This window comes from Metopolophium dirhodum, chromosome 6 (assembly GCF_019925205.1).
Source record: "Metopolophium dirhodum isolate CAU chromosome 6, ASM1992520v1, whole genome shotgun sequence".
In the NCBI taxonomy this organism is placed as follows: domain Eukaryota; kingdom Metazoa; phylum Arthropoda; class Insecta; order Hemiptera; family Aphididae; genus Metopolophium; species Metopolophium dirhodum.
In genome coordinates, this window is record NC_083565.1 from 24,461,183 (window position 1) to 24,487,060 (window position 25,878).

General features: G+C 34.2%; 1 protein-coding gene and 1 long non-coding RNA gene across 2 annotated transcripts in view; one reads left to right on the forward strand and one right to left on the reverse strand.

Annotated features, from left to right (window-relative positions):
* The window catches only part of LOC132947142 (uncharacterized), a 49,379-nt gene extending 37,200 nt beyond the window's left edge, over positions 1 to 12,179 (reverse strand). Inside the window, exon 1 of the long non-coding RNA XR_009664845.1 lies at positions 12,027 to 12,179. This is a non-coding gene — a long non-coding RNA (uncharacterized LOC132947142). The remainder of the gene's footprint in view (positions 1 to 12,026) is intronic.
* The window catches only part of LOC132946910 (coiled-coil domain-containing protein AGAP005037), a 238,621-nt gene that overhangs the window by 157,291 nt on the left and 55,452 nt on the right, over positions 1 to 25,878 (forward strand). The window contains 1 exon segment of the mRNA XM_061017029.1: positions 17,532 to 17,703. Coding sequence (XP_060873012.1) covers positions 17,532 to 17,703 — 172 coding nt within the window.

Consider the following 25,878-nt stretch of genomic DNA (forward strand, 5'->3'; position numbering starts at 1 on the left):
TACTGCGTCGCGTCACCTTCGCTGCCGCAAACCGGGTGGGCTGCGCGAAAATGACACGCGGTGAACTATAAAAAATATATTATATTATCAAAGACCGCATTATGCGACGAACAGTGGACATATCCGAATGAGTTTGTCCGAGTTTCGTGTACTCACCCGTACGTATATGGTATAGGTATTAAATAACAACCGACGGGAAAAAAAAAAATATTAGTTGACGCGTAAAAACAAACCTAGACGTTATTTGCAGTGCGTAAGACGACGATCGCTTGGTTGTGGGGGGGGGGGGGGGGTCGTTTTTTCAAATAAAATCGTTCAAACGGTATCGATAAAAACAATTTCGCACGGTCCCGCGGTATAACTCGCCTCTACAGGACCTGTGATATTATATTGACCTATATACATATACAATAATATAATAAAATATACTGCTGCCATAGCTGCACCGCTGCAAGTGCGGTGCAGGCGGTGGACAGCGACAATAAAACGTGTATACAGGTGGTGTACGCGTTTTATATATCATACACTGTAATTAATAAGGATTATCAATGTTGGCACAAGACGTGGTCGGGTAGGCGTTGGCTATAAATACGTTGCATTTAATGTAAAAATGTACGCAATGATGGTATGTTATAGGTATATAACCTAACCTACCACAAAGGTAATTATTATGCAGAGCTCAGCTGATGCGGTTCTTTTACTTTATATAATAACGTGCGCAGACCTCGTTTGAGTTTGACTCCACCCGCCATAACATAATATGTGTGTATAGTGCATAACACGACAACTATATGCGTTATGTAAATTTTCCGTTTGACACGTACTATAATATATAACACTATATGTACACCTGGGTCAATGTTTATATCATATATTATTGTGACGTTATGCAGTACTGAAGTACGGCACTCGCGGTTTTCCGAGATCTGTCTACTTCGGCAAAAACCGAACCACGGTATAGGTGCCGGGTATAAGTGGTAACACATACTTGTCGACACAACCCGAAAACGTGCGTTTGCGCAGACCCGGCAGCCGGATCGCAAGACCTGCCTCGCGAATATTTAATGCAACTGTTGTTGCAGTTGTTGTTACATCGAGTTTCAGCGTCCATTGCGCATGGTCCGAGCTATGAGATTAGATTTGCTCGACAACTTTCAGACTTACGAAATAGGTATGGCCGAGTCTCTATATATAACTCGAAAACCTCGATAACACGAATTTTTTCTTGCCCCTTGAAGTGTTTTTGAGTTGTGTGATAAATTGCCATTTTCTTTTGAGGCGGCGGGACCGATGATTTCTACGCAAGCATAATTCCTGCAGCTAACACGCCTGTTTACTGTGAGCGAATTTTGGTGAGGTCGATATAATTCAGTGGAGAGTAGAATTATTGTTTTTTAGATAAACCATTAATAATTGCCATAATAACTGCAGTAGCTGTACGCGGTATAACCTATATAACCTATGGGTTTAAATATTTACTGAAGTTTTCAAATTTTTTTTATTACATTTTAAAACCAAAAAAGAAGAAAAATTAAGAAAAAAAAAACCAAAGAAAATATTTTCCGGTCTACGTTATATTGAAGAACTTAGTTTTTCATTTACAAAGAACTTTCCTTATAATTATTATAAAGTTAAGTTTGCTTCTAATAGAAATAACCCATTATATTAAAACTAACGTGGTTTTTTGCGTTATTTTTTATTATGATTACTATTTTTTTTTTTATTATTCATGAAAGACTTAATGGATGCAAATAGACGTCATAAATATCTAATTTAAATTGTACTGCATTTAATATTTATATAATGGTATTTTTCATAAAATGTATAAAAAAATTTCTTGCTATAAGTTATTTAAATATTGTATCACGTTTAAACATCAATTCGTATACAATTAACATAATCGTACGCGATGTAAATAAACAATCGATGTTATAAATATTTAGCAAAATTCTTTACTGTTTTTTTTTTGGGGGAAAAAAAGAAAGTTATATATTATTATTATTATTAATGTATACAGAATGCGCCATACTGTGTCTTACCGTTCTCGCGCATAGGAGCCTATAATGTTGGACCAATAATATAATATGTTATAGTAGCACATGCCGGTGATGAATTAAAAAGTTATGTTCGGAAATAATTTGTTGGTTTTGCAGTTGTTTCAAAAAAGAAATTCAAAAATGCATCAAATTAAATTCCTGCGCTTGTATTGCTTACGCGTTCGATTATAAAGCGCTTAGTCAATTTACACGAAAGTTTAATTTGGTATTATTTAAAAACCGATCGATAAAATGGTAATAATTTTATTATTGTGAAATTGTATCATATTATGTCATAATATTGTATTATGTAATTATTTTATTATTGTATTACGTGTCTCGAGACAAAAAAGCTACTAAGAATTTCGGCGGACGGTACTCGTCCGAGATATTTTGAAACTCAAACACGGTAACAAGGACGAAGGGCCACTCAGCTATATGAATCCGAAACCGTCAATTAAGTGCGGCTCCTTGGATTGCGCAGTGTGTATACGACCCACATTTGAACCGACAAAATCGATGTGTCGTCATTAAACATGCACGTCCTCCGGCTAAGTATATTATATATAGTATACTTTGCTCTAATTTTAATCGAGCCGCCATAAATATTAATTGACTATTAAATTATTCAAAAATTAAAATTAAACAAGCAGAAAAAAAATACACCGATGATTGGTAATCGTAGTGCAGCTGAGCTTATGGCCAAAAACATATATATAAAAAAAAAAGCAACTAGAAAGCACGGAAAATTCTGTTGCTATCCGGATTCCCCGCCAGAGATGATGTACCTACCTACGCATATTATATAGCTATACTTGTACAGAGTGCGACTACTATTGCGGTGTTTTATTTTCGTTTTACAGACACGGACTCGGTCGTTGACCAAAAAAATTCAAACACATTAACTACCTATAATATTTTGTAAAAACTCAATAATATTTTTCTACAAAGTTCGGGGTTAGGTCACCGGACGAGACAAGACTGGTTAGGTTCGCGCGACGCTCGTACAATATTGTATTTGGAAAGACGTTTTTATCGACATTTCTGGTGGAGACAATTATTATTATTGTTGTAATATTAATATATTGTGGTGTTTTATAAAAAATAAAACCGCTATAGATTTTACTGGACGACAATTTGTTATTATTATTTATGACTTATATAGGTAGTTCTTGTTATTGTTGTACCTATCGTGTTCTACGATGATTCGATTACATTGTTTTACATATTTTAAAATGTCGGATTCGTCCACAAACGTGTGTGTGATGTGAAATTAAATTTCGGCCGAGAATGCGTTACACTATATTAATATAATATTATACTAGGGGGGACGAGGTGGCCGAGTGGTCTAACGCGACGGATTCGGCACAGCCGGTCCGAGTTCGATCCTCGACCACCGGGCGGCATTTTTCTCCGTGCAAGTCACGGTGTCCGGAGAACAAGTGCCGCCATCCCCCCACCCGGGGCACGGCAGAAACCTACGGGTGCCCCATTAGAAATTCTGCCAAAACACAACACACACGTGTACCAACCTACCCAATATAAAAACCTACAGTGCCCTCCCCCACACCCAATGGCCTATGTTGCCGCGGGTTACCCAATAAAAAAAAAAAAAAATATTATACTATATTAAACATATCCTCCGGCTAAGCATATTATACATGGTATTTGCTCTAATTTTAGTTAGGTTAGGTTTGCTCGTACAATATTGTGTTTTGGAAAGACGTTTTTATCGACATTTCTGGTGGAGACAATTATTATTGTTGTGATATTAATATATATTATGATGTTTCATAAAACAAAAAAAAACCGCCGGTCTTCACTAGACGGCAATTTGTTATATTATATTATTCTATAACTTATAGGTCTTGTTATCGCGCTGTACGCCTATCGTGTGTTCGATGATGATTCAATTAGATTTGCATAAAATTACATATTTTAAAATGTCCGGTTCGTCCAAAAACGAAAGTGTGTGTGATGTGAAATTAAATTTCGGCCGAGAATGCCGAGTTTTACTATATTAATATAATATAATATTCTCTGAGTATTTGTGCTGTAAGCGTTGCGGGTGCATGCTCTTATTATTATTTAAAAACTAATTTCGCGCGATGCGTTATTTTCGAATTTCGGCCCACACTCAAAAACTATTATGGATCCCGTGGGTTAATGTACTTACATGTATCGTACTCGAACATATAATATTACGTAAAAATTATAATTTATATGTTTCGCGTATATAGTTGACCTGCGGTATAACGTTTCGTTGACCCTCGCGCGGCTCCAGATGGACATTTCCGTCGTCCTCGCTGCAGATGACATGACAGGTGTTATTATAATATTACATATTATTATCTTATGCAAAAACTTCGCGTTGTTTGAGAGTGTAATATCATTACAATATATAACATCGCTGTAAATACCGTTTTGCGATAGGTCAAACGTATGAGCGTTATAAAAAAAATATTGTTAATAATAATAATAATATGTTCCTCGATCGCGTTATTAAGAATATTATTATCATAATAATAATAATATGTTATGTTCATAAATCGTGTTATTATAGTGTTGTTGATCGCGTTTTTAGTACAAATTCTTACAGGAAAAACGCTCACGCCCTATAGATTAAAGTCGGATTTCGTTAATTTTTTTTTTTTTGATTTAAAAGGAGAACATTTTGCAGGTCGGATTAAAAGGCTGATTTTCAAGATTATAATTACAGAAGCTAAAATATGCATAAATGCATTTGAATAATGCACAGTAATTTTTCTTTTTCAAAACGTATGTTTCTACCACTATTTAAAAGTAAAATAAAAAATCGGTCTTTGATCCAACCTGAAAAATGTTCTCTTTTAAATAAAAAAAAAATTAACGAAATCCGACTTTTCTACAGGGCGTGTTCCGTCATTTTCGTTGATATAATACGCCGTAAATCTGCGGTAGTAGTATTATGGCAAAGTATTGTAATCAATATATTAACTAAAATATAAAATACAATTTTGAAATTTTATAAAATTTCAAACATTGGAAAAACCAGAACCTGCGTCCTCTCTTAATAATTCAATATTATAAATACCGCTGCAGCACGTTTGATATCGAAGTGTGTGATACCGCCCACCGTTTTAACGTCGTGCGCTATTATTAAAATATTATAATATCATCGTTTACCTACCTCTCATACCGTTATTATAATATTATTATTATTATACGTTGGTATTCGTTTTGTGGTCGACGGTTACGTACAATATGTCGATTTCCACCGCGATTATCCGACAACTCGCATAAAACACAATATAATATTTAGCAGGCAATAGGCAATATTGAATATTGTATAGGCAATACTTTGGGTTTTTTGTCCTCGAATACAATTAATTTATTTGTAATCATTATTATTATTATTATTATTGATATCGAACTGTTTTATTGTTTTTGACTCCGAATCGCGAATAATTTTCACGACTGAGCGTGTCTGTATGAAAATAGTATGCGTCCCATACAGACACACTTAACACGTCGGATTATAATATCACTTTCGTATAAAATATTATTGTACAATTTGACCGATGTATTGTGTTGGAGCCTTGACGGAAAAACACATATTTTACATTTTCACAAACATATTATTATTATTGCAATAGTTCCACATCTCGCGTACCTACCTATATGGACCCGTCAAGTCCGCGTGCGATTGTTCGCAAAATGATAAATTCGTAAAACCGTATAAACACATGGTAATAATAATGTGTGTTATCGTTACGACCATGGTATTACGACCGACGGACGAGTCCGGTTACAACAATGCCGTGTATTCGACGTGATATTGTAATATTTTGGTAGGCATTTTTTATTGCTATTGTCGTAATCGTCGAAATGACATGCCACCGCCCATTTATTGGACGTCGAGTGGAATACATAATGTGTAGTCCACCCGCGCGCGGTATATATTTTTTTATTTTATAATACCTTTCTTTTGGGGGTAAAAAAAAAATGAAACGAAAAACATTTCGTCGACAGCTTATTGAATTAACCTCTTGAACGCCAAACGACGTTTTACGGACGTACAATAATATTCGTATCGTTTTCCGTGAACAGACATCCGAGAGATCCGGTCAGATCGCACGACACGGCATCGCAGAGGTCGCCTTAAGACTCGGACCGATCAAGCGCGTGTACGATGTACATAATGCACGCACAGATGCGACGAAAATAATATGTTTTAACGGTCGCGGCAATTGCAAGGAAATGCGTCGTTTGTTCGCGATCTAGGTATGATAGAATATACAACAGGTACCTAGGTAAAAAAAAAAAAACAAATAAATTAGGTACCGCAAAACAGTTGGAATGTTTCATGGAGCATCGGTTTTTATGCGACGTTAACGCGTACCTAATTACTATAATAGTGTCACGCAACGGTTTGTTTCTAAATACATGTCATATAATAAAGTATATTGTACACATGTATATATATTATGTAGGTTATCACCCACCTGCCTACACGAAATGCATTAAAAAATTGACCGGATTTTAATGGAACGATTGTGTGTCGGCCGCGAATCAAAATAAAAATACCTATATAAAACGCGTGTGGACTGATCAGGTTGTTTTAAAATAAAAGTTATTTTTACCGATTGATAACAATTAGCCTCGGGTGTCACACCGCGTTCGTATACTGCTGATACACCACCTCGGCGGCGAGTTCAAAAATTGTTTAAAGTATCTCAGTGTGTTGTTCGCATAATGATAATAATAATTAACGGACACGTCATAATCGCAACGATTATATATTATTATTCGTTATAATGATACATCGTAAACGCAATGTTCAACCCCCAGTCGAACGTGTTGTTAATATTATAATGTACAGGTTTGTCCCATATAGTGGGACCCACAGACCTTCGAACCGCTATAAATACTTAGCATCGTCCGTTAGCTGTGTGGGCTTAATGATTATAGTGACTGGCGCGAACCTAACCCGACCGCTCGCACAAGAACGCGTGCGCATAATATTCTACATTATATATACACGGTATACTTACGGTTAAAGTTTACCGTGTTGTGTGTATACAATAAATATAATAATTCGCATACGCTAACAAGACGTAACGATAATAGTAATAATAATAACAATCCGGAGCGCAGTTTCATTAAAGTCAAAAGCCGGTTGATTCGACGCCGCTGCATTAGTGTACGAATGCTGCTGCTGCAGACTAAACAAACAGTAATAATATATTATAATTGTAAATTGCTATTAATCGGCACGGAGTGAGCGGGAAAAGCTCGATCGGGCGCCGGCGAGAAAATAATATCATAACGTGGCTCATTATAATAATAATAATAATAATAACATAATGCAATATCGTAATAACAATACTGCCGTGCTAAGCGAAAAAGCAGTATCTCCAATTTTAGTCGAAATTGAGATATTGCTACATGGGGGTTAACAATGTGGTTTTGTACCATTTTTCGCAGTAAAAAAGCAGTATATCCAATATTTAACATTGAAAATAAGCATTTGAAATTAAGAAAATAAACAGTAAGTCCATAATTTTTGTGAAACTAGTAGCAAAAATACAGTAGATCCCAATAAGTAGCAAATAAGCAGTAAGTGACGTGGAGTTACTGTTATTTCGCTTATTTTCAAAACATTTTAAACAGTAACTAAAAACACAGTATCTCCGTATAGTATATTTGATAATATTGGTGTATAAATTATATTCTGTAGTCACAACCACGGTTTCAGATTTATATTAAAGGTATATCAATCATGGTCACACAGCTAATATGTCCATAATCAATTTGATGGAATACTGAATTATTACAAAATTCAAATGCATCACTAAATCATTATAATTTTGTTACTGTAATATCGTTGACTCTTTGTAGATTTTTAAATTTAGTAAAAGTATAAATATAAAATATAAGACCAATGCTTAGTGACATTGTTCATATAAAGGCAGAAATAGGGTTGAATTATTTGCTTTACAAAACCGACTACAGTGAATATTGTCCATTTGGAAAACTTGATTTTTTAAAAAACAACATCATTAAAAATGGAATTTCAAAACCAGACCAAAAAACTAAAGTTCTTGGTATTTATCCAATCAAAAAGGAAAGTATCATAAAAACATTAGTTCCTTTAATGCCAGAAACAAGGAAACAATTCTGGCTAGATTTTCCATGTGCTATGGAAGCACCAGATTTATACAGTGACTACGAAAATTAAAAATATTAATATAATGATAGTTATTATTATAAAAATGTCAGTCTGATTAAATTATTTTTAATTATTTTAAAAATTATTTTATAAATTGTTAATTTAAAGTAAAAAGTACTTACTTGCTCAAAAGTGTTTGCAACTTATTTATTTATATAATAATATGTATATTGTACCAAATGTATTGTATAAATATGTTATTAGTTATTACTATTTACTACTAAGTTAGTAATTACTTTATAGATTTTTCTATTAATTTTCCTTATAATATTACATAGGTAGTTTAAAAAAAAAACAGTATCTCCCTATTATAATAAATTTTGTTAGAATAAAATATACAGTATCTCCATAGAAATGGATATACTGTAAATTTGCTTCTGATAGTGCTTATAAAATAAGCAGTAAGTCCATTTTAATGGTCAAGGAATTTACGAAAATATTTAGAAACTCATAAAATCAATTCTATGATATAAAATTAGTATATACACGTTTATTTTAGGATCGTATGTTAATTATACTTGGTGCACGGATCAGTAATGAGTCTAAACCTGTTTAGTCGATTTCCCAACATTTTGCTTAGATGGAGATACTGCTTTTTCGCTAAGCACGGCAGAATACGTGTATGTACGAAAAGCCGGTGTGCACGTGTACATAATTACGTATTCATTGTCTCGACCGGCGTTTTGGCTTGTCGCTGAATTTTAATGTGCGTATTATAATACTATATGGCGGCGGTGGTGGTGGTGTGACTATACATACGAGCACGGAAAACCGTCTTAATTTATCACGCCGCCCGGCAGGATTACACACGTCCTACGGCGAAAAGAGGTCTGTGAAAATACGTTCAACGATTTCCTATAATGAGAGTCGAAAAACTGAAATCCGAAAGCCGCGTATCGTTATTATGGGTCAGGGGTCGGCAATTAGATTCAATGGCGGTACTGATGGCTTAACATTTTTGAAGACCAGTAAAATATTAGTTAATATAATATGATGTATATTAATGTGTTTATTTGTGTGTTAAAAATACAGTGACCCGTTAGCGCCCAGCGTTAACATATGGCAACAAAACTATGATTTTAAAAAAAAAAAAATTTTATTTTAATACGAGTGTATTCGTAGAAGATGTCGACAAAAATTTATTGAAAATTTAAAAAAAAATAATTTGGGCGCTTGTGGGTTAGCTATTTAAAGTAAATTATTTAATACAATATAATATAAGCCAGTTTTTTAAATTTGGTTCTCTCGGAGAACAACACTAATGAGCAGCGTGTTTTCGAGGTGGAGTGGAGTTCAGTTAATCTTGAACTATTTTGAATTTTTTAAAAAACGTAATTTTGGACAGTGAAGTTTCACATGTGGGGCCAAAATACATCCAAATACTGCAACATAAAAATTGGATCAAATATCGAAAAACCAGCATTAAAAAAAAATTTTCTTGGCGGTCCATCTATTTCCCCTTCACAAATCACGAGTCGCATTTGGCCCGCGGGCCGCCTATAGCCGATCCCTGTTACAGGTAGTCTCGACGAGGATCCGAGAGCGACAACAAGACGTTTCCAATATTAATACGATTTTTCGGGAGGCGCATTTAACAATGTTTTAAAAATCGACAAAAGATAATAATACATATGTAGTTTGAATCCGACTTCAATCTATTTAATTAGTACGCGGGCAATGACAAATTATTGTAAAAATCGAATTTGTACGATCTCAGACCAAAAAATAAAACAATAATTGTTGCGCTAAGAAATAATTACAAAATATATTCACATACTCGTGATGAATTATGTATTATTAAGAATATTATTTTAGCGCAACAACGAGACATCTCCGAGGAAATTCATTTATCTCCGTTTTCGTAATAATATGATGCTCTGCATTTAACGATCGGATTTGTCGGGTTGTTGCACCAAAATGACGCAGTTTTTTTTCTCAACAATGCCATGCAATCCAAACCTAATTTTTACCAAAATATTTATTTATTTTATTTATTTATTTATTTTTATTATGGAGATGTTGTTGCGATTGCTGTTCAGCGTTGTTCGTCGCTGGTTCATTAAAACCTCCGTCTTCGCCGCGGTGTGTACCTAACTGACATTACAACTCGCGTCTTTACTAAATCCTCGCGCGCAAAGACAACATACATAATAATAATAATAACGACGGTGGTACATGATAATGTTATTGTGTATTCGATCCGCAGCGTATAATAATATATGCGATAGTATAACAATAACAACCGACAGCAATTTACACGTATAGGTACACGGGAGATTTACTCGGATATGAAATAAACTCGGAGAAACATAGCGCCAACTCGATCGCGGCCCCGTAATAACAACGCAACAATAATATTATAAAATTTATAATATAATAACGCGTAATATACAGCAGCCGATGTTGATATATATAAACAGCGGGAAAACCACGGCGGTGGGGATTAAAAGACAATCCTAGCCCGGCGGCGGCGTTGAGAAAAGACGAAAACAAAGTTTGTAAAAATGAAGTTCGAAGGCCGTTTTCGACGTCTATATAGTATTCTATTTCTTCCGGGCTGCCCTCGCTCGGCGTTATTAATGTTTCTCCCGCGAGCGCACATTAATCCCGCGAGACACTATACACCCACACACCCACATATATACGATATAACTGTATTACCGGTGTTAATCCTTAGGTCTCGGCGCATCTACCGCCCGCGCACCGCAAGTCCTTAACAAGCCGCTAAGACGCATGCCGCCGCCGTTGGCTCTCTGTCCTCGCTGAATCAAATATTATATTATGTTTGCACAACACTACAGGATGATTCGCCGACCATGCTCACGCCCGTTTTTCGCCTTTCATTCATTGGAATTGTGATTTTTCTGATTTAGGTACAATTTTTTCGAATTCTGTTGAATTTTTTTTTACTGACTATACTTAAAGAGTGTCCTGTAGCGGTACAAACTTCTGTTTTTCAAATGGGAACCCCTCCTTTCTTACCTGTAAATTATTTGGTGGAATTCGAAAGATGAGTAGGTAGTTTCTTAGTTATTATAATGTTTGTATGCTATAAGTATAATAGTCCTCAAAAATGGTTTTACAAAAAATATAAAATAAGACGTAATGTTTAAACTAGTATTTATTATACCTGGTCTATTTTTATAAACCCAATAATGTTGATACATTAATGACTAAAATTTTCAAATAGCCCCCGCGGCTCATAATATTTTATAAACCCATTACCGTGGACTTTTTATCGTTAGAACACAAAGTTAAATAACTCAAAAACTAACTGTACGGATTTCGATTCTGAAACCATATAAAAGTTTACTGTACCAGAATAATAGTGGGTATACGTTTTGTTTCCGTGGGTACCTTCCTTTTTAAATTTTTTTAGATACTGCAGTGATGATTTTGTTATTTTAATGATGTTTCGACAATATTTTACTGACATAAACGTGTGGTAGATCGCTGATTTTTAATTGCTTGTCAGATAACTCGTTCGCCGTATACGAATCGCATGCTATTGCACACGCGATAATGATGAGACTTATTTGAAAAATTATCGCGAAATTCAGTCTACCTATGCAAGCTTAACCGTAACTATATTATACAATATTATAAACGAAACATTTACATTATATACCTATACCCACGCCGTGCCTAAAATTTTTACGGTTGAAATATTAGTTCCTCAATTAAAATGTTTATAGTTTTTGAACCGTTATAATATTACATTAATCATAACGAAAGAGCATCGCCACGTGAATCCCTCGAGCAACAGCAACAATACCTACCGTGATATTGTCTTCTCGAATTGCAGGCTTTGTAATTGATTGTATTTGTTATTCTCACGTTGTCAAGCTCATGTGTCATTATATTATCGTAATAATGAATTCATACGTCATACAATACGATTCGAAAACCGCACTCAAACCACGGTATAGGAAGTCACACTATAATATGTATCATTACAACAGATATCGCATTCCGATTGAATACCGATTCTTGTGCCTGCAACAGTTCGACTAAATGTTTAACGTTTTAGTCGACCAGAGTGACCAGATTATTATTATTATTATTGGAAACTATATGAAAAATACATATGTATATAATAAAGATTTGAACGTTTTCATTATTAATTATGGTGACGTGAAACAGTTTTATTTTCTCCCGAAGGTCTATATAATATTTCGAATATTTAGGAATGTGTTACTCATAATTTGAATTTGATGGCCAGGCACTTATTTATTAACAGACGTCGAAAGTAGAGTTATACGAAAAATCCAATCAGGTAGGCGCGCCTATAATAATATACCAATGGACTTTCGCAACCTGACCTACAATTAAATGGACCGATTTTATAATATTATTGCCAAACAACAATAAATATTGGTAAACCTATATCTATAGGCAGTGTAAATTCGACGATAATTCATTAGTTCGAGAAAATTAGAATTATTTAAGTGTCGTCATTTTACTGCAGAATACAAGGTGAGCCATTCGCGTCTTTTTCTCCTCCGATGCAGCAGTTATTCGAATCTGATTTTTGGAATCTTTATATTGTGATATAGGTGCTTTAAGACCATTTTTTTTTTAAGCATCGAGAATTTTTGTAGTGGGTACTTACAGGTATAATGCAGCCCTGTATCCTGATGCATATACTTCTGTTTTTCAAACGACTCCCACTATTTCTACCCTAAATAATTATGGCTACATGACATAAGCGCCAAAGGTACAAAAACGACCTATCGTTTGCGCCAATCTAGTATTAAATATATTAGGTACCCGTTATACCCGACATATGACATTAGCGCTAAAGGTGCAAAAATGACATATCATTTGCTCCAAAATGAATATATTATATAAGTATTTATTTAAAAATCGCTATAATATTATACATATAAATATAATTTTATAAAAAAAATGTCAATAATAAATTTAATAAATAGTTTGATTTTTTAATCCCATTTTTTTCACACATTCTATACGATTTATTTCACCAACTTGGTATTTCTTCCATGGTACAATCATTTTTTCGTGAGATATCCTTAATTTTTTGTTAGGAGGAGTGTTCGTAAATAAATATACGTTTCGCTTTGTAATTAGTAGTAATTTGTAGACCGCATACGTGAGCAGAAATATGTCGGTAGTCCGCATACGAGAGTAGCACCATTTTAATAATACATCGATTACTATATTATGAACGGAACAAAGTGCCACATGAAATTGATCTTTTAAATGTCGATGATATATGATTCAGCTGCATTTGTATTCCGTATTATCTCGTTATCCGGAATTTTATCCCGAATTTCAGATGGAAATATACTAGAATCAGTGTATGTTTCTAAAAGGTAATCACTAAATTTGGAAAAATTTTATTTCAAATAAAATGCACACATTACGCATTATTCGTAAAAGTTTTTTGTAAAATTAATTTTAAAAAAATTACTCTTATCGACGAATGCTTAGTAGGTACTAACAATATAATATTATCATGTTATAACGTAAAACTGCTCACACCGTATATGTATGTGACGAACCATCGTAATCAGATAATACATTTATTTTGTCGAATACAACGTTTGGAGTTTTTAAACCATATTATATAGTTCTAAATTTAATAACTGTTATACGTAATATCTATTAACCGTGGCACACCTATATAGGATTTTGGCGCTTTAGCGCGATACGATTTTTTTTTCTCGTCTCATTTTGGCGCTTACACGTCTTCCACCGATAGTTATTTAGCGGATCATTTTTCTGAAAAAAATGGGAAGGGGGGGGGGGGGAGGGTGAGCATCCGCGGTGAAACACTCTGGGCATAAATGTTATAATGACGTATAATTATTATAACAACGGCTGCAGCGAAACTAACAATCGACGAAGATAATTATATTATTTTACTATTGCAATGACTGCGCCTAAAATATGATTTCGCGGGCGCCGCGTTTCGGAACTAGCTCGCTGATAAATGATTTCCGTTCGCGGTCTATACAGCGTGCGTTGTTGCACAACCGAATTTACACGAAATAACAATAAGATCTTATAGTGCGGTGATGTACATAATGATATCGTACGACGTATTATTTATACGTAAAACCCGTCGTTCGCTCCGGGCCGCCGCGAGCGCACACTGTTGTAAATTATATAAATTTTACACTCCGCCAGCGCGGCAGCAGACAATAATTATACGTTATTGGATAGCGCGGAGAAATGTATAATTCGTCGAAGAGCGCGGCACCAGCATATTCTTTGATATTAAGTTCGTCTGTGACAATACGATATCATGGCACGGTGCGCGGTATATATTTATACGTTTTATACGAACGTGTACAATCCGAAACGTTTTACGAATCAATGATTCTTTTGAGCGAAGAGAAACAAAGTCCCGAGCCGTCGTCGCAGCAGCGCCAAAAGATTATTATAATAATATACGCTGTGCGATCAGACGACGACGACGACGACGACGACGATAATAATATATAGAACTCTGCCAAAGTCTCGAGACGACGAGCGTGAAGTTTGATGGCCGCCCGTCGACGATGAACTCTCCTCGGACGATAATTAATTGAGGACGACGTCGTCGGCGGCGGCGGGTATAATGATTATTATTAATTGGTCGTCGACGAAAAATAATATCATAATGCCGTCGGGTCGCGCAAAACTTTTATGAATCGTACCTGCAGTTGTATAGAGCAATGTAACCACGCGAGTCGCGTTCGCTTTAATAATTTTCCGAGAGATATTGCGAATAATATTAGCAATACTTGGCCCTGCGGCAATAACGTCCATGTCAACGTCGCGTATACGTGTGCCGACGAGTAGAGCACCTATGCAATATCACTACAGACAATAATATAATATTATTATTTTATTATTTGCGGATGATGCGAAGATTTTCTGTAAAATTAGTTCTTTAAGTGATGCAGAATCTCTTCAGTATAATCTTAATAAATTTCAATTATGGAGTAAATTGAATTTATCACCGTTAAAATATATTGATAAATGTAATACGATAACATTTACACGTAAAAAAAATCGCATCTTTTTTAACTATAATATTGAAATGTGTTCTCTCGCTAGAGTAAATGTAATCAAAGATCTTGGTATTTATTTTGAAAGTGGTATTTCTTTTGAAATGAACCATAATATTATGATAATTAATAAATCGTTTAAGACGTTAGGCTTTATTAATAGAAATACTAAAGATTTTAAAAATCCGTTATGCTTAAAAACCTTGTATACATCTTTAGTTAGATCCAATCTTGATTTAGGCTCTGTAATCTGGTCATGCAAATACTCGACATATATAAATGATTTAGACAATGTCCAATATACATTTTTAAAAAGCATTTCATACTTAATCGAATATTCCATTATCTAGGGGACTCTCTACGTCTAACTCAAGATTATATTGGCCTTGTTTCTCTTTCACTTAGACGGAAATTAACTGATATTATGATTGTCCAAATTAATTCTTTAAGTGATGCAGAATCTCTTCAGTATAATCTTAATAAATTTCAATTATGGAGTAAATTTAATTTATCACCGTTAAAATATATTGATAAATGTCATACGATAACATTTACACGTAAAAAAAAATCGCATCTTTTTTAACTATAATATTGAAATGTGTTCTCTCACTAGAGTAAATGTAATCAAATATCTTGATATTTATTTTGAAAGTGGTATTTCTTTTGAAACGAACCATAATATTATGATAATTAATAAATCGCTTAAGACGTTAGGCTTTATTAATAGAAATACTAAAGATTTTAAAAATCCGTTATGCTTAAGAACCTTGTATACATCTTTAGTTAGATCCAATCTTGATTTAGGCTCTGTAATCTGGTCATGCAAATACTTGACATATATAAATGATTTAGACAATGTACAATATACATTTTTAAAAAGGATTTCATACTTAATCGAATATTCCATTATCTAGGGGGACTCTCTCCGTCTAACTCAAGATTATATTGGCCTTGTTTCTCTTTCACTTAGACGGAAATTAACTGATATTATGTTCGTCTGTGATCTTATTAATTACAATATTGTGTGTCCCGAATTGTTGTCTGAAATCAGTTTTCGAATTCCATATCTAATTACACGTAATTCAGATTTATTTTTAGTTCCTCATTATAAAACGAATAGTAGGTAGTACCAATTCTTTTATCCCTCGAGCTTTAATTTTAGTTAATAAAATTTGTATACATTTAGATATATTTTTTCTCTCACGCAATTGTTTTAAATCTAAATCTATGTTATTATTAAAAAATATTGATTGATTAATATGAAATAAAAAAATTTTTATAATGTAATTAAAATTTTATATTTTTATTACTTTTAATTCAGAGTTAATTTTATATTATTTTTATCTGTTATTGTTAGGTTTTACTACACTTATTTAGTTTTTAGTTTTTATCTAATATGTTTCCTTTATAAAATTTGTAAAAGGGTATATACAATATACCCGCTGATATACAACATAAATAAAAAAAAAAAAAATTATATTATAATGTGTTGCGATAAGCGAGCGGGGCAACAATTTTCGTCGTCAAACTTGATTCGTCGTCATGACAAAACGACGACGGTCGCCGTGTGGTAATAACGGCAATATTATGATTATTATAAAACCGGCCGTACAATAATCATTAATAGTATAAAATCTTAATCATTAATAGTTTTACGTCTCCTCCGTTGTACTTACTACTAATACGTTCCGAAAATCAGCTCCGAACGGACGCTGCTCGCGAACTCTTTACTCGGACGACCCCGAACGAACGATAAATCGAGCAACTATTTTGGGTTGTTTTTGTGAAAGTCGAGACGGTTAATTTCGAAACGACAACGATAATACGAAAATAATATTTCGTCGGTGTGTATGCGACGCGCGAGGTACGCGATCTCTCGATGATCTATCCATTATTGATCATCTATTCATTGGACAGCACGCAATTCATTGCGATACGCGCGTACGCTTTAAATGACATCATCCCGTGGTATATACCGCACATACCACATCGTCGTACTATTATAGTGTTATCGGGTAATGACGGTAAACCTATACATTATGCATCGTATAGATTAGGTTAGGTCGGGTTATTACACTTTGAACTCGTAATCTGCAGCGCTCGACGTCATATCGATTTTTCTCGCCAGACTGCCGTGCACGCTGGTAAAATAAAAATAATATAATACAATATAATGCTACCTACCTATTATTATTATTATATAATGTGCCGTGTACGCCTTTATATATATATACTAATCGCCTCTTTTCTCTCGTTTGTTCGCAGGGCAGCAAATGCACCAGCGGCGGCGCTCCAGGACAACCTTACTACATGACCCATCAGTTCCCGCCCGGGTCGTCGGCCACGCTGCCAAACAGGGGCCGTCCACCCACCGGGTCCATACCGGCTCGGGCGTATTCGCCGGCCGTGCCGCCCGTGGCGGCCAACAAATCGTCAGGTAAACCACGGGTTATGCGTAGGGTTTGTAGCTAAATTTCAGGAGACTGCAGACGCATAATAATATTCGTAATCCTGAGCAGAACGTATTATGGTTCGCGGGGTATTTCGGTCGATAAATTTTTTTGAATTTCGGACCAGTATAGTTTATTGTAGTTGTGAGTATTTCGAGTTTGAACCAACATTTTGCTCGCGGGATATAACGGCGGTGTAACGCACTCCACCACCGCCTCGTCTAAACTTTAATATAGTTATGAGTAATGTAGGTAAGCGTAACTATAGGTATGCTCGTCCAAAATTCGATTTTTATACATTGAAAAAATATTCTGTTTTGGAAGAGTATAATAGGAACCAAAAATGCTCGTTGTCATCAAAAAATCAATTTTTAGTAAAATTATGTGTTTAACGACTTAAAATCATTTGAACAATATATTAAAAAGTTAGGCAATCGTTTTTTTAAATAAACAGTGCGTAGTCTTAAATGTTGTCAGTCGGCACATGATGATGTGTAAGGCCTAATCCGCACTCTCTGATTCAGTGCCGCAACTATAGGTTTTGCAGGGCCCCGATGCGAAAAATGTCATGTGACCTGCTGTACTTGTACTCCAATATGTTGAAAAAAAGTTAGTGCCGCGACTAACCTTTGATAGACCCCTTAGGCGAGACAACATTTATGGCCCCCAATTTACAACATATTTTCGAGCAGTGTAATAGTAATGTTGATTATATTAGGTTTATCATATTTTTAAACACATCTCCAACAATACACGAGTAAAGTTTCCAGTAGTGAAGTATAGTCAAGTTAATTAAAAAGCAATTAATTCGCTAAACAAAATGTAATAGGTATATGTTCATTTTTCTCGATTTTAACACAATATTACATTAAAATTTAAATAACAAAAAATAAATATATCAATAAATATTATACAATGATTTTATTTTAAAAAGTCTTTCTATAATAGTCTTCATATTTGCAGTAATTTATAAAATTTTCCAGATCAAATTCATTTGTCCTTGATTTTTCAATATTAAGTATACTTATGCAGTTAATCTCTATTGTGAAATTGAATTCCGAAGATAGTGTTTCAACAGTTTTAATTTGGAAAACGACATTTCCATAGTGACAGTAACTGGAAGACTTAAATAAATAAAACAAACAGTAAAATTTCATTATAAAGGGATGAAAGATCATTTTCAATAACAAAAAATGTCAATTCTTGAATTATTTGAATTATTTCTTCTTCGAATAATATCCAAATAATATCAATCTATTATAGAAGGTAAATTTTCAATTTTTTTTTCGAATAGTAAAGTATTTAATTTTTCCTTTTGACAATGGACCTCCTCCTATTTAAACATAAAACCTGGACAGGGAATGCAGTGCATATACCTTGCGTCCCCTATTGTTGCGGCACACCTCTGATTACCGCTTATTATACCCAAAAAGCGCGTACCCAACCCTTGCCCGCTGGTATAATCACGTAGACATTTATTTGTAATTTTTTTGGGATATTTTAATAATTGTACGCGTACGTCGTAGGCACTTTTCCTTTGCTCTTATAGACGTCTGCCGACGTAGGCACGACAGGTGGTCACGCATGTTAATAATATTATTAACACGTGATATACCTAGGTATACACGTTTAAAACCCGATTCGTGTCGTCGTCGACATTAATATAATATAGGACTGTAGCAGCAGCCGCGGTACACCCGTGTTTAGATTGTTAAGGGATTTTCGTCTCCTTTTTTTTTTTATTGTTGACGTCATTCAAAGGCGCGCCAGAGTCAAAGGACGCGACGCACATCCCTTCGCTTTAACTTCACCCATACCACCCTTTCCTCCTCCCCGCCACGCAATACGCCACCGCTGTGGTATACATATATATAGAGGAGACGTAGGGCGTATATGATATATAGTAAACATCATGCGAGCGGCAAGATCAAAAGGGGTTTGTAATGAAATTAATTCGAGGTAAGCCACTTACTTATACCTTTTCATCGTTTGAATAAAAGTAAATTATTATTATTATTATTGTACTCGGTAGTCATTTAATTATTTCGTTGTTTGTTCGAAAACGTTTAAATATAATTACATTAAATATAATAGCGTTAAAAGTGTTATCGTGGATGAAAACATTACACATGACGTATAGGTACACGGTGGGCATACCGGATGTATCCCTTAATATATAGACGATACTACTCCCGTGGATTGAGATGGATTGTATTCCACACCTTCCTTACGTTTACAACAATAACATACATTTCGATTGAACAAATATTTTTGACTTTCGTGTATTATATCGCCGGCAGTTTTTAAAACGCGTACAATAAATGTGCCGCTGACTATGTATTATAAGAATATCATATAATGTACACAGTATAAATATTATATAATAAAAGATATAATATATACGGAAAGGGGCGGGGTAAATTTAGCAATTTATTATATTACAATATTATGATTACATAAAAAACCATCGATCGTCGATCATTATTCAGTACGAGTGCTTTTGAGAGAAACGAAACCGACGGCAATTAATATCAAACCAAACTAATTCACTTGGGACGCGCTTTAGAACATATTTTATCCGAAAACATTAAACATGGTACATGGTGGGCATATGTTTTTCGGATGCATCTCTTAATATATATAGACGCTACGACCTCCGTAGATTGAGATAGATATATTCCACACCATCCTTACGTGTATTACAATAACATATATTTCGTTAGAAAAAATATTTTTGACTTTCGTGTATTATATCGCCGGCAGTTTTTATAACACTTACAATAAATGTTCCACTGACTATGTATTATAAGAATATGATATAATATACACAGTATAAATATTATATAATATATGGAAAGGGGCGGTGTGCCTACAAATTTAGCAATTTATTATATTACAATATTATAATTACATAAAAAACTATCGATCGTCGATCATTATTCTATTTATTCAGTCCGAGTGATTTTGAGAGAAACGAAACCGCGACGGCAATTAATATCGAACCAAACTAATTCACTTGGGACGCGATTTAGAACATATTTTATCCGAAAATATTAAACATGGTACACGGTGGGCATGCGTTTTTCGGATGTATCTCTCAATATTTAGACGATACGACCTCCGTAGATTGAGATAGATATATTCGGATATTCCACACCATTCTTACGTGTACTACAAATTTAGCAATTTATTATATTACAATATATTATAGTTACATAAAAACCATCGATCGTCGATAATTATTCTATTTATTCAGTATGAATGCTTTGGAGAGAAACGAAACCGCGACGGCAATTAATATCAAGCCAAACTAATTCACTTGGGACGCGCTTTAGAACATATTTTATCCGAAAACATTAAACATGGTACACGGTGGGCATACGTTTTTCGGATGTATCTCTTAATATTTAGACGATACGACCTCCGTAGATTGAGATAGATATATTCGGATATTCCACACCTTCCATATACGTGTACAACAATAATACATTTCGTTTGAATAAATATTTTTGTCTTTCGTGTATTATATCGCCGGTAGTTTTTAAAACGCGTACAATAAATGTGCCACGACTATATATTATAAGAATATGATATAATATATATGCAATACAAATATTATATAATAAGAGATATAATATATATGTAAAGGGGCGGGGTGCCTACAAATTTAGCAATTATACTATAATTACATAAAATCTATCGATCGTCATTATTCATTATGACTAGTGCTTTTGAGAGGAATGAAACCGACGGCAATAAATTTCAAACCAAATTATTTCGCTGGAGATGGGCCTCAGAACATATTTTATCCGATGAATCGTGCGTCTATAAATTGAACGTTTAACAACGTCTAACGGTTCTATTTAAATGTATTAATAAAAGTCTTATCCGCCGAAAATGTTATAAATATATAACACCCCCCAGCGCGGTGTTGATCGTCGTTGTGGTCGTGATATCAGCTTTCGGAATAGGGTTGTTGAAAATAATCCCAAATAATGGTCACTGCGACGTTTAGAAAAAAAAAAAAACGTTCCTAAAATATACATACGCGATAGGATATATGAATCCGCTTTACGATCCCCGTGCACCCGAATGTAAGTCAAACCGTTAAGTCTAAACGAAAAAAAAACTATATATTCAAAATTTTGAATTCTATATTTATATTATGTTACCTAATACCTATACTATACCTTTGTGATTATCACATGTCTACATTATTACTAGAGCGTCAAGTGCTAAAAATAATCACACAAAAGTGCTCGATATTTCAAACTAAGCTCTCTGTCGGCTCAAGCATGGACATCCGCATGATGTAATAATTTTAAAAAAATCAATTAAATATTATTGTACATTATTATTTTCATATTACATCCTATTCTATGTACCTATGCACATTTTTGTTAATAATTTGTTTTCTATTATTTGTATTCATGGTATAGCATCGCAACTATACTATAGGTTGTTAGCTTACAACAAAATAAATATTAGTTGCATATAAATAAATACAATGGTTTTTTTTACATAAGTTGTACAGATCAATAAGTTTTAGAAATGTGACGATTTTGTCGGTGTTGTCTTGGACTGGGCTGAGGACTTCGAAGAGGTTGTCAGATATTCCTAGGCTTTTTCCGGTTTCTATACGGTTTCGACAGCAGACACAACAGGAGGTGCTTGACTTTAAGAGGTTCTCCGCAGGTTTGGCACATTGCAGGCGCTTCTCTACCCATGGGACACCTTTGAGTGATCTATACTCTATCCACGTAAGTCGACCAGCCTTTTTTTGTGCACACGGATTGTATGGTGAATATGTTGAGACAATAATATAGATCGCTATACGTAAACACCGTGGTTTTTCGGGACGTTAAACTGTAGAACTACAGCGAACTATGTCGTCACAACGTTTTCAGCATACTCTGCATGCGCAAAAAAAAAAGTGGGTCAACTTACGGCGAATAGAGTATTGTATATGTGTAGTCTGTTAATAAAAATTACTTCATCTTTGCGATTAAATTAACGTGGTCGAGGTCAGTATAATATGATGGTATTTTTTTAGTTATCCGGGTTTTTTATTCGGTGTACGCTGCCATTTCGGGTTCCCGTAAATTGGTATAATAAGTTTGGTACAATAGGTATTCCTCATGGGATGTCAATGCGAGCGAGGAGTATAGGTGCGTATTTCCGTCATAGGGTTATTATTATTATTAACTGTTTCATGAGCTATACTTTTGTCAGCTTTCTCATTGCCATCTATTTCACAATGGCCCGGTGTCCATATTATATAAACCGTATGTTCTTGTTGGCTTTTTCAATGATGTTACTTATTTTAATTGCCCGAGTGCAAGTTATACTTCAGATTGTTAAGAGCGCTGAGCGAATCTGCACAAATGTTAATGGTAGGATTAAATAGTTTTGTATATCATTACAATTGTTAAATTTGCAAAAAAAAAAAAATACCCAACAACAATAAGTTTGTCAGGAAAACTTTATAATTAAAAAAATAACAAAACCAAAAAAAAAATGCTTAAGTTACTGTACCAAAGTTCTCATTTTCCCACAACATTATAACAGATCGACCGAAACGATTTTTAAACAACGGTTGTTTCGTAAATTGTTCAGATTTTTATAAAATAATATTTTTGTCAGGTCCAGTAGGTAGTATAGGTAGGTACATTATATTATATTCAACTCCCGATGTACAGAATTAAATGAAACGACTTTCGACTAGAAAAAGTAATTGTATAATATTGTAAAATACATTTTTTAATAAGCGCACCCCGCATAATATTATAATGAAACCACGATTATTTTTTTTCTCCTGTCTCAAGATAAAAAAAAAACTGTACATATTTTCGCGGGAGATTGGTTTTTTTTAAGAAGTTTCAATTATAACTGATAAACCGTTTCGGATTTGGTCCCTTCTTATCTATATACTGCTATATATCTCCACGTGTCTCGATCGTGTATTTAAATCATATTATAATCCGAACGTGACGATGTCGCGCGAATTCGAAGCAATAATAATAACAATAATGTTCAACTGCGTTTCGCAACCACGGTCGACCGCGATTTCTATACCTATAGACGTCCGCGGCGACCGCACCGCTGCGGGCACGCGCTCATATAATAATATCAAACTATATAATATTATACTCCGTAGTCATATTTTATACCCGTCCTAGTCCGTTACGGAAATATATATTTTAATATATTATTATACATAGTATTATAATATAATATGTGCGTGTAATTATTATTGGTGGTATAACATGTTCGTGACGTTCGACGCAAAACGACGACGACGACGGCGGCGGCTCCTGCAATATGTAATATAACATAATATTATTATTATTATTTACCTGCTGCAGTTGTATAACGGCGGTCAGGCGCTGCGATTTGATACATAGGTACAATATTATTAATTATTATCACAGCCGAGTGGTTACGGCGTGTACACGAACTATATATTATATCCGTGAGTTCCCTACAGCTAAGTACAATATACGTCTACATCCGTGAGTACCCCACAGCTGGTACCTACTGCGTTTGAGGTATATACCTATATGTACCGATACACTCGAGAAACAATAAAAACGAACAGCAATTATTATTAATATTAATATTATTTATCTCGCCCCCGCCTACGCGGCGACGACGACTATAAGGACGATGACGCACTGGCGACGACTTGTTCGAGATTCCTCCGCGAAAACTTTCGACCTCGCGGTATACAGTATGTGCCGCGAGGATATACCCATTAGTCGTAGAAGGGGGAGGGGGGCTCGCCTAAACCGGGTTTTTTTTTTCTGTTTTACCTATAAATTAAAAAAATTAATAAAAATCGTGAGATGAATGAAAATGAAATGTTGAGGAGTCAAAATGTTCACAAAAATAAACTCTATAAAATGGCTATCTTCAATTGTTTCAAAAATAAAAATATAACTTTTTTACCGAAAAGTTAAATTAAACTAAAAAATAAAATATGTCGTGTTGTAGTCCTTGTCGCTTCGAGTCTAATAAAAAAAAAAAAAAAACAGATCTATGATAAATTTACTATCTCAGGAGATATCGCAATGGGTAAATCCTCGCGGGACACCCTGTATAATATGGGTAGGTACACTCCGCGGTTTATCTCCGAAAATTTATAGCGTGCACGTATATGTATAATAACACGATCGGTACAAATTTTTAATCAATTCGTTAAATTCACGCGTGTTGATGTTTTAAACTCTTACAGAAATCGACGGATGATTATATTATTATCATGTGGGTATCCTGGTTATTATAATATAATACATGCACGACTCTACTAGATAGTTTCTAAATAACTATATTATACAGGGTACCGTGAGATAATAAATATATAATAAATCTGTTTTTTTTTTTTTTTTTTTTAATAGACTCGCAGACTGCATAATATATTTTATTTTTTAATTTAATTACATTTTTTGGTAAAAAAGTTATGAAAATAATTTTTTTTTATTATTATTTTTGAATCGATATCGAATGTAGCCATTTTATAGAGTTTATTTTTGTGAACGTTTTGAATTTTCAACATTTTATATTCATTAATCTCGTGGTTTTTAGTAAAAAAATTTTAATTTATAGGTAAAACGGCCAAAAAACGGTTTTTGTCCGGGCGGCGAGTCCCCCTCTACGGCCAATGGGTGTATCGTCAATGGACACCCTGTATATACAAGTGATACGACTGCTGTCTGCTATATTAATTATTATTATTCTACATAATATTTCGGCAACTTGCCGATATTATAAACATGCACGCGCACATTGCAGACGTATTGGTGATGCGGGGTGTGTCTGCGAAATCTGGTTAGGTTAGGCGAGGTTAGTCCCCAGGCCAAAATGCAATTTTTAATTCGCAAAACATTAATAATTGATTTTTATACGCAAATTGAAAAAAAAAACGGTTAATCAACTAGTGTAGATTCCTTTTTGCCTACGAGTTCAACCATTATTTGAATGGATATTTTGAATTTTTTTTAATACCTTTATATAGGTTTTTGTCATAACAACATTTGGCTTTTATTCATAACGATACTGTATACGCGCACCGCATCGCTATTTTTAACCACATTTTTTTTTTTTTTATCAACAAATATTTACACATTTCGTCGTCCATTATTTCATACTTGAGGCTTGACCCT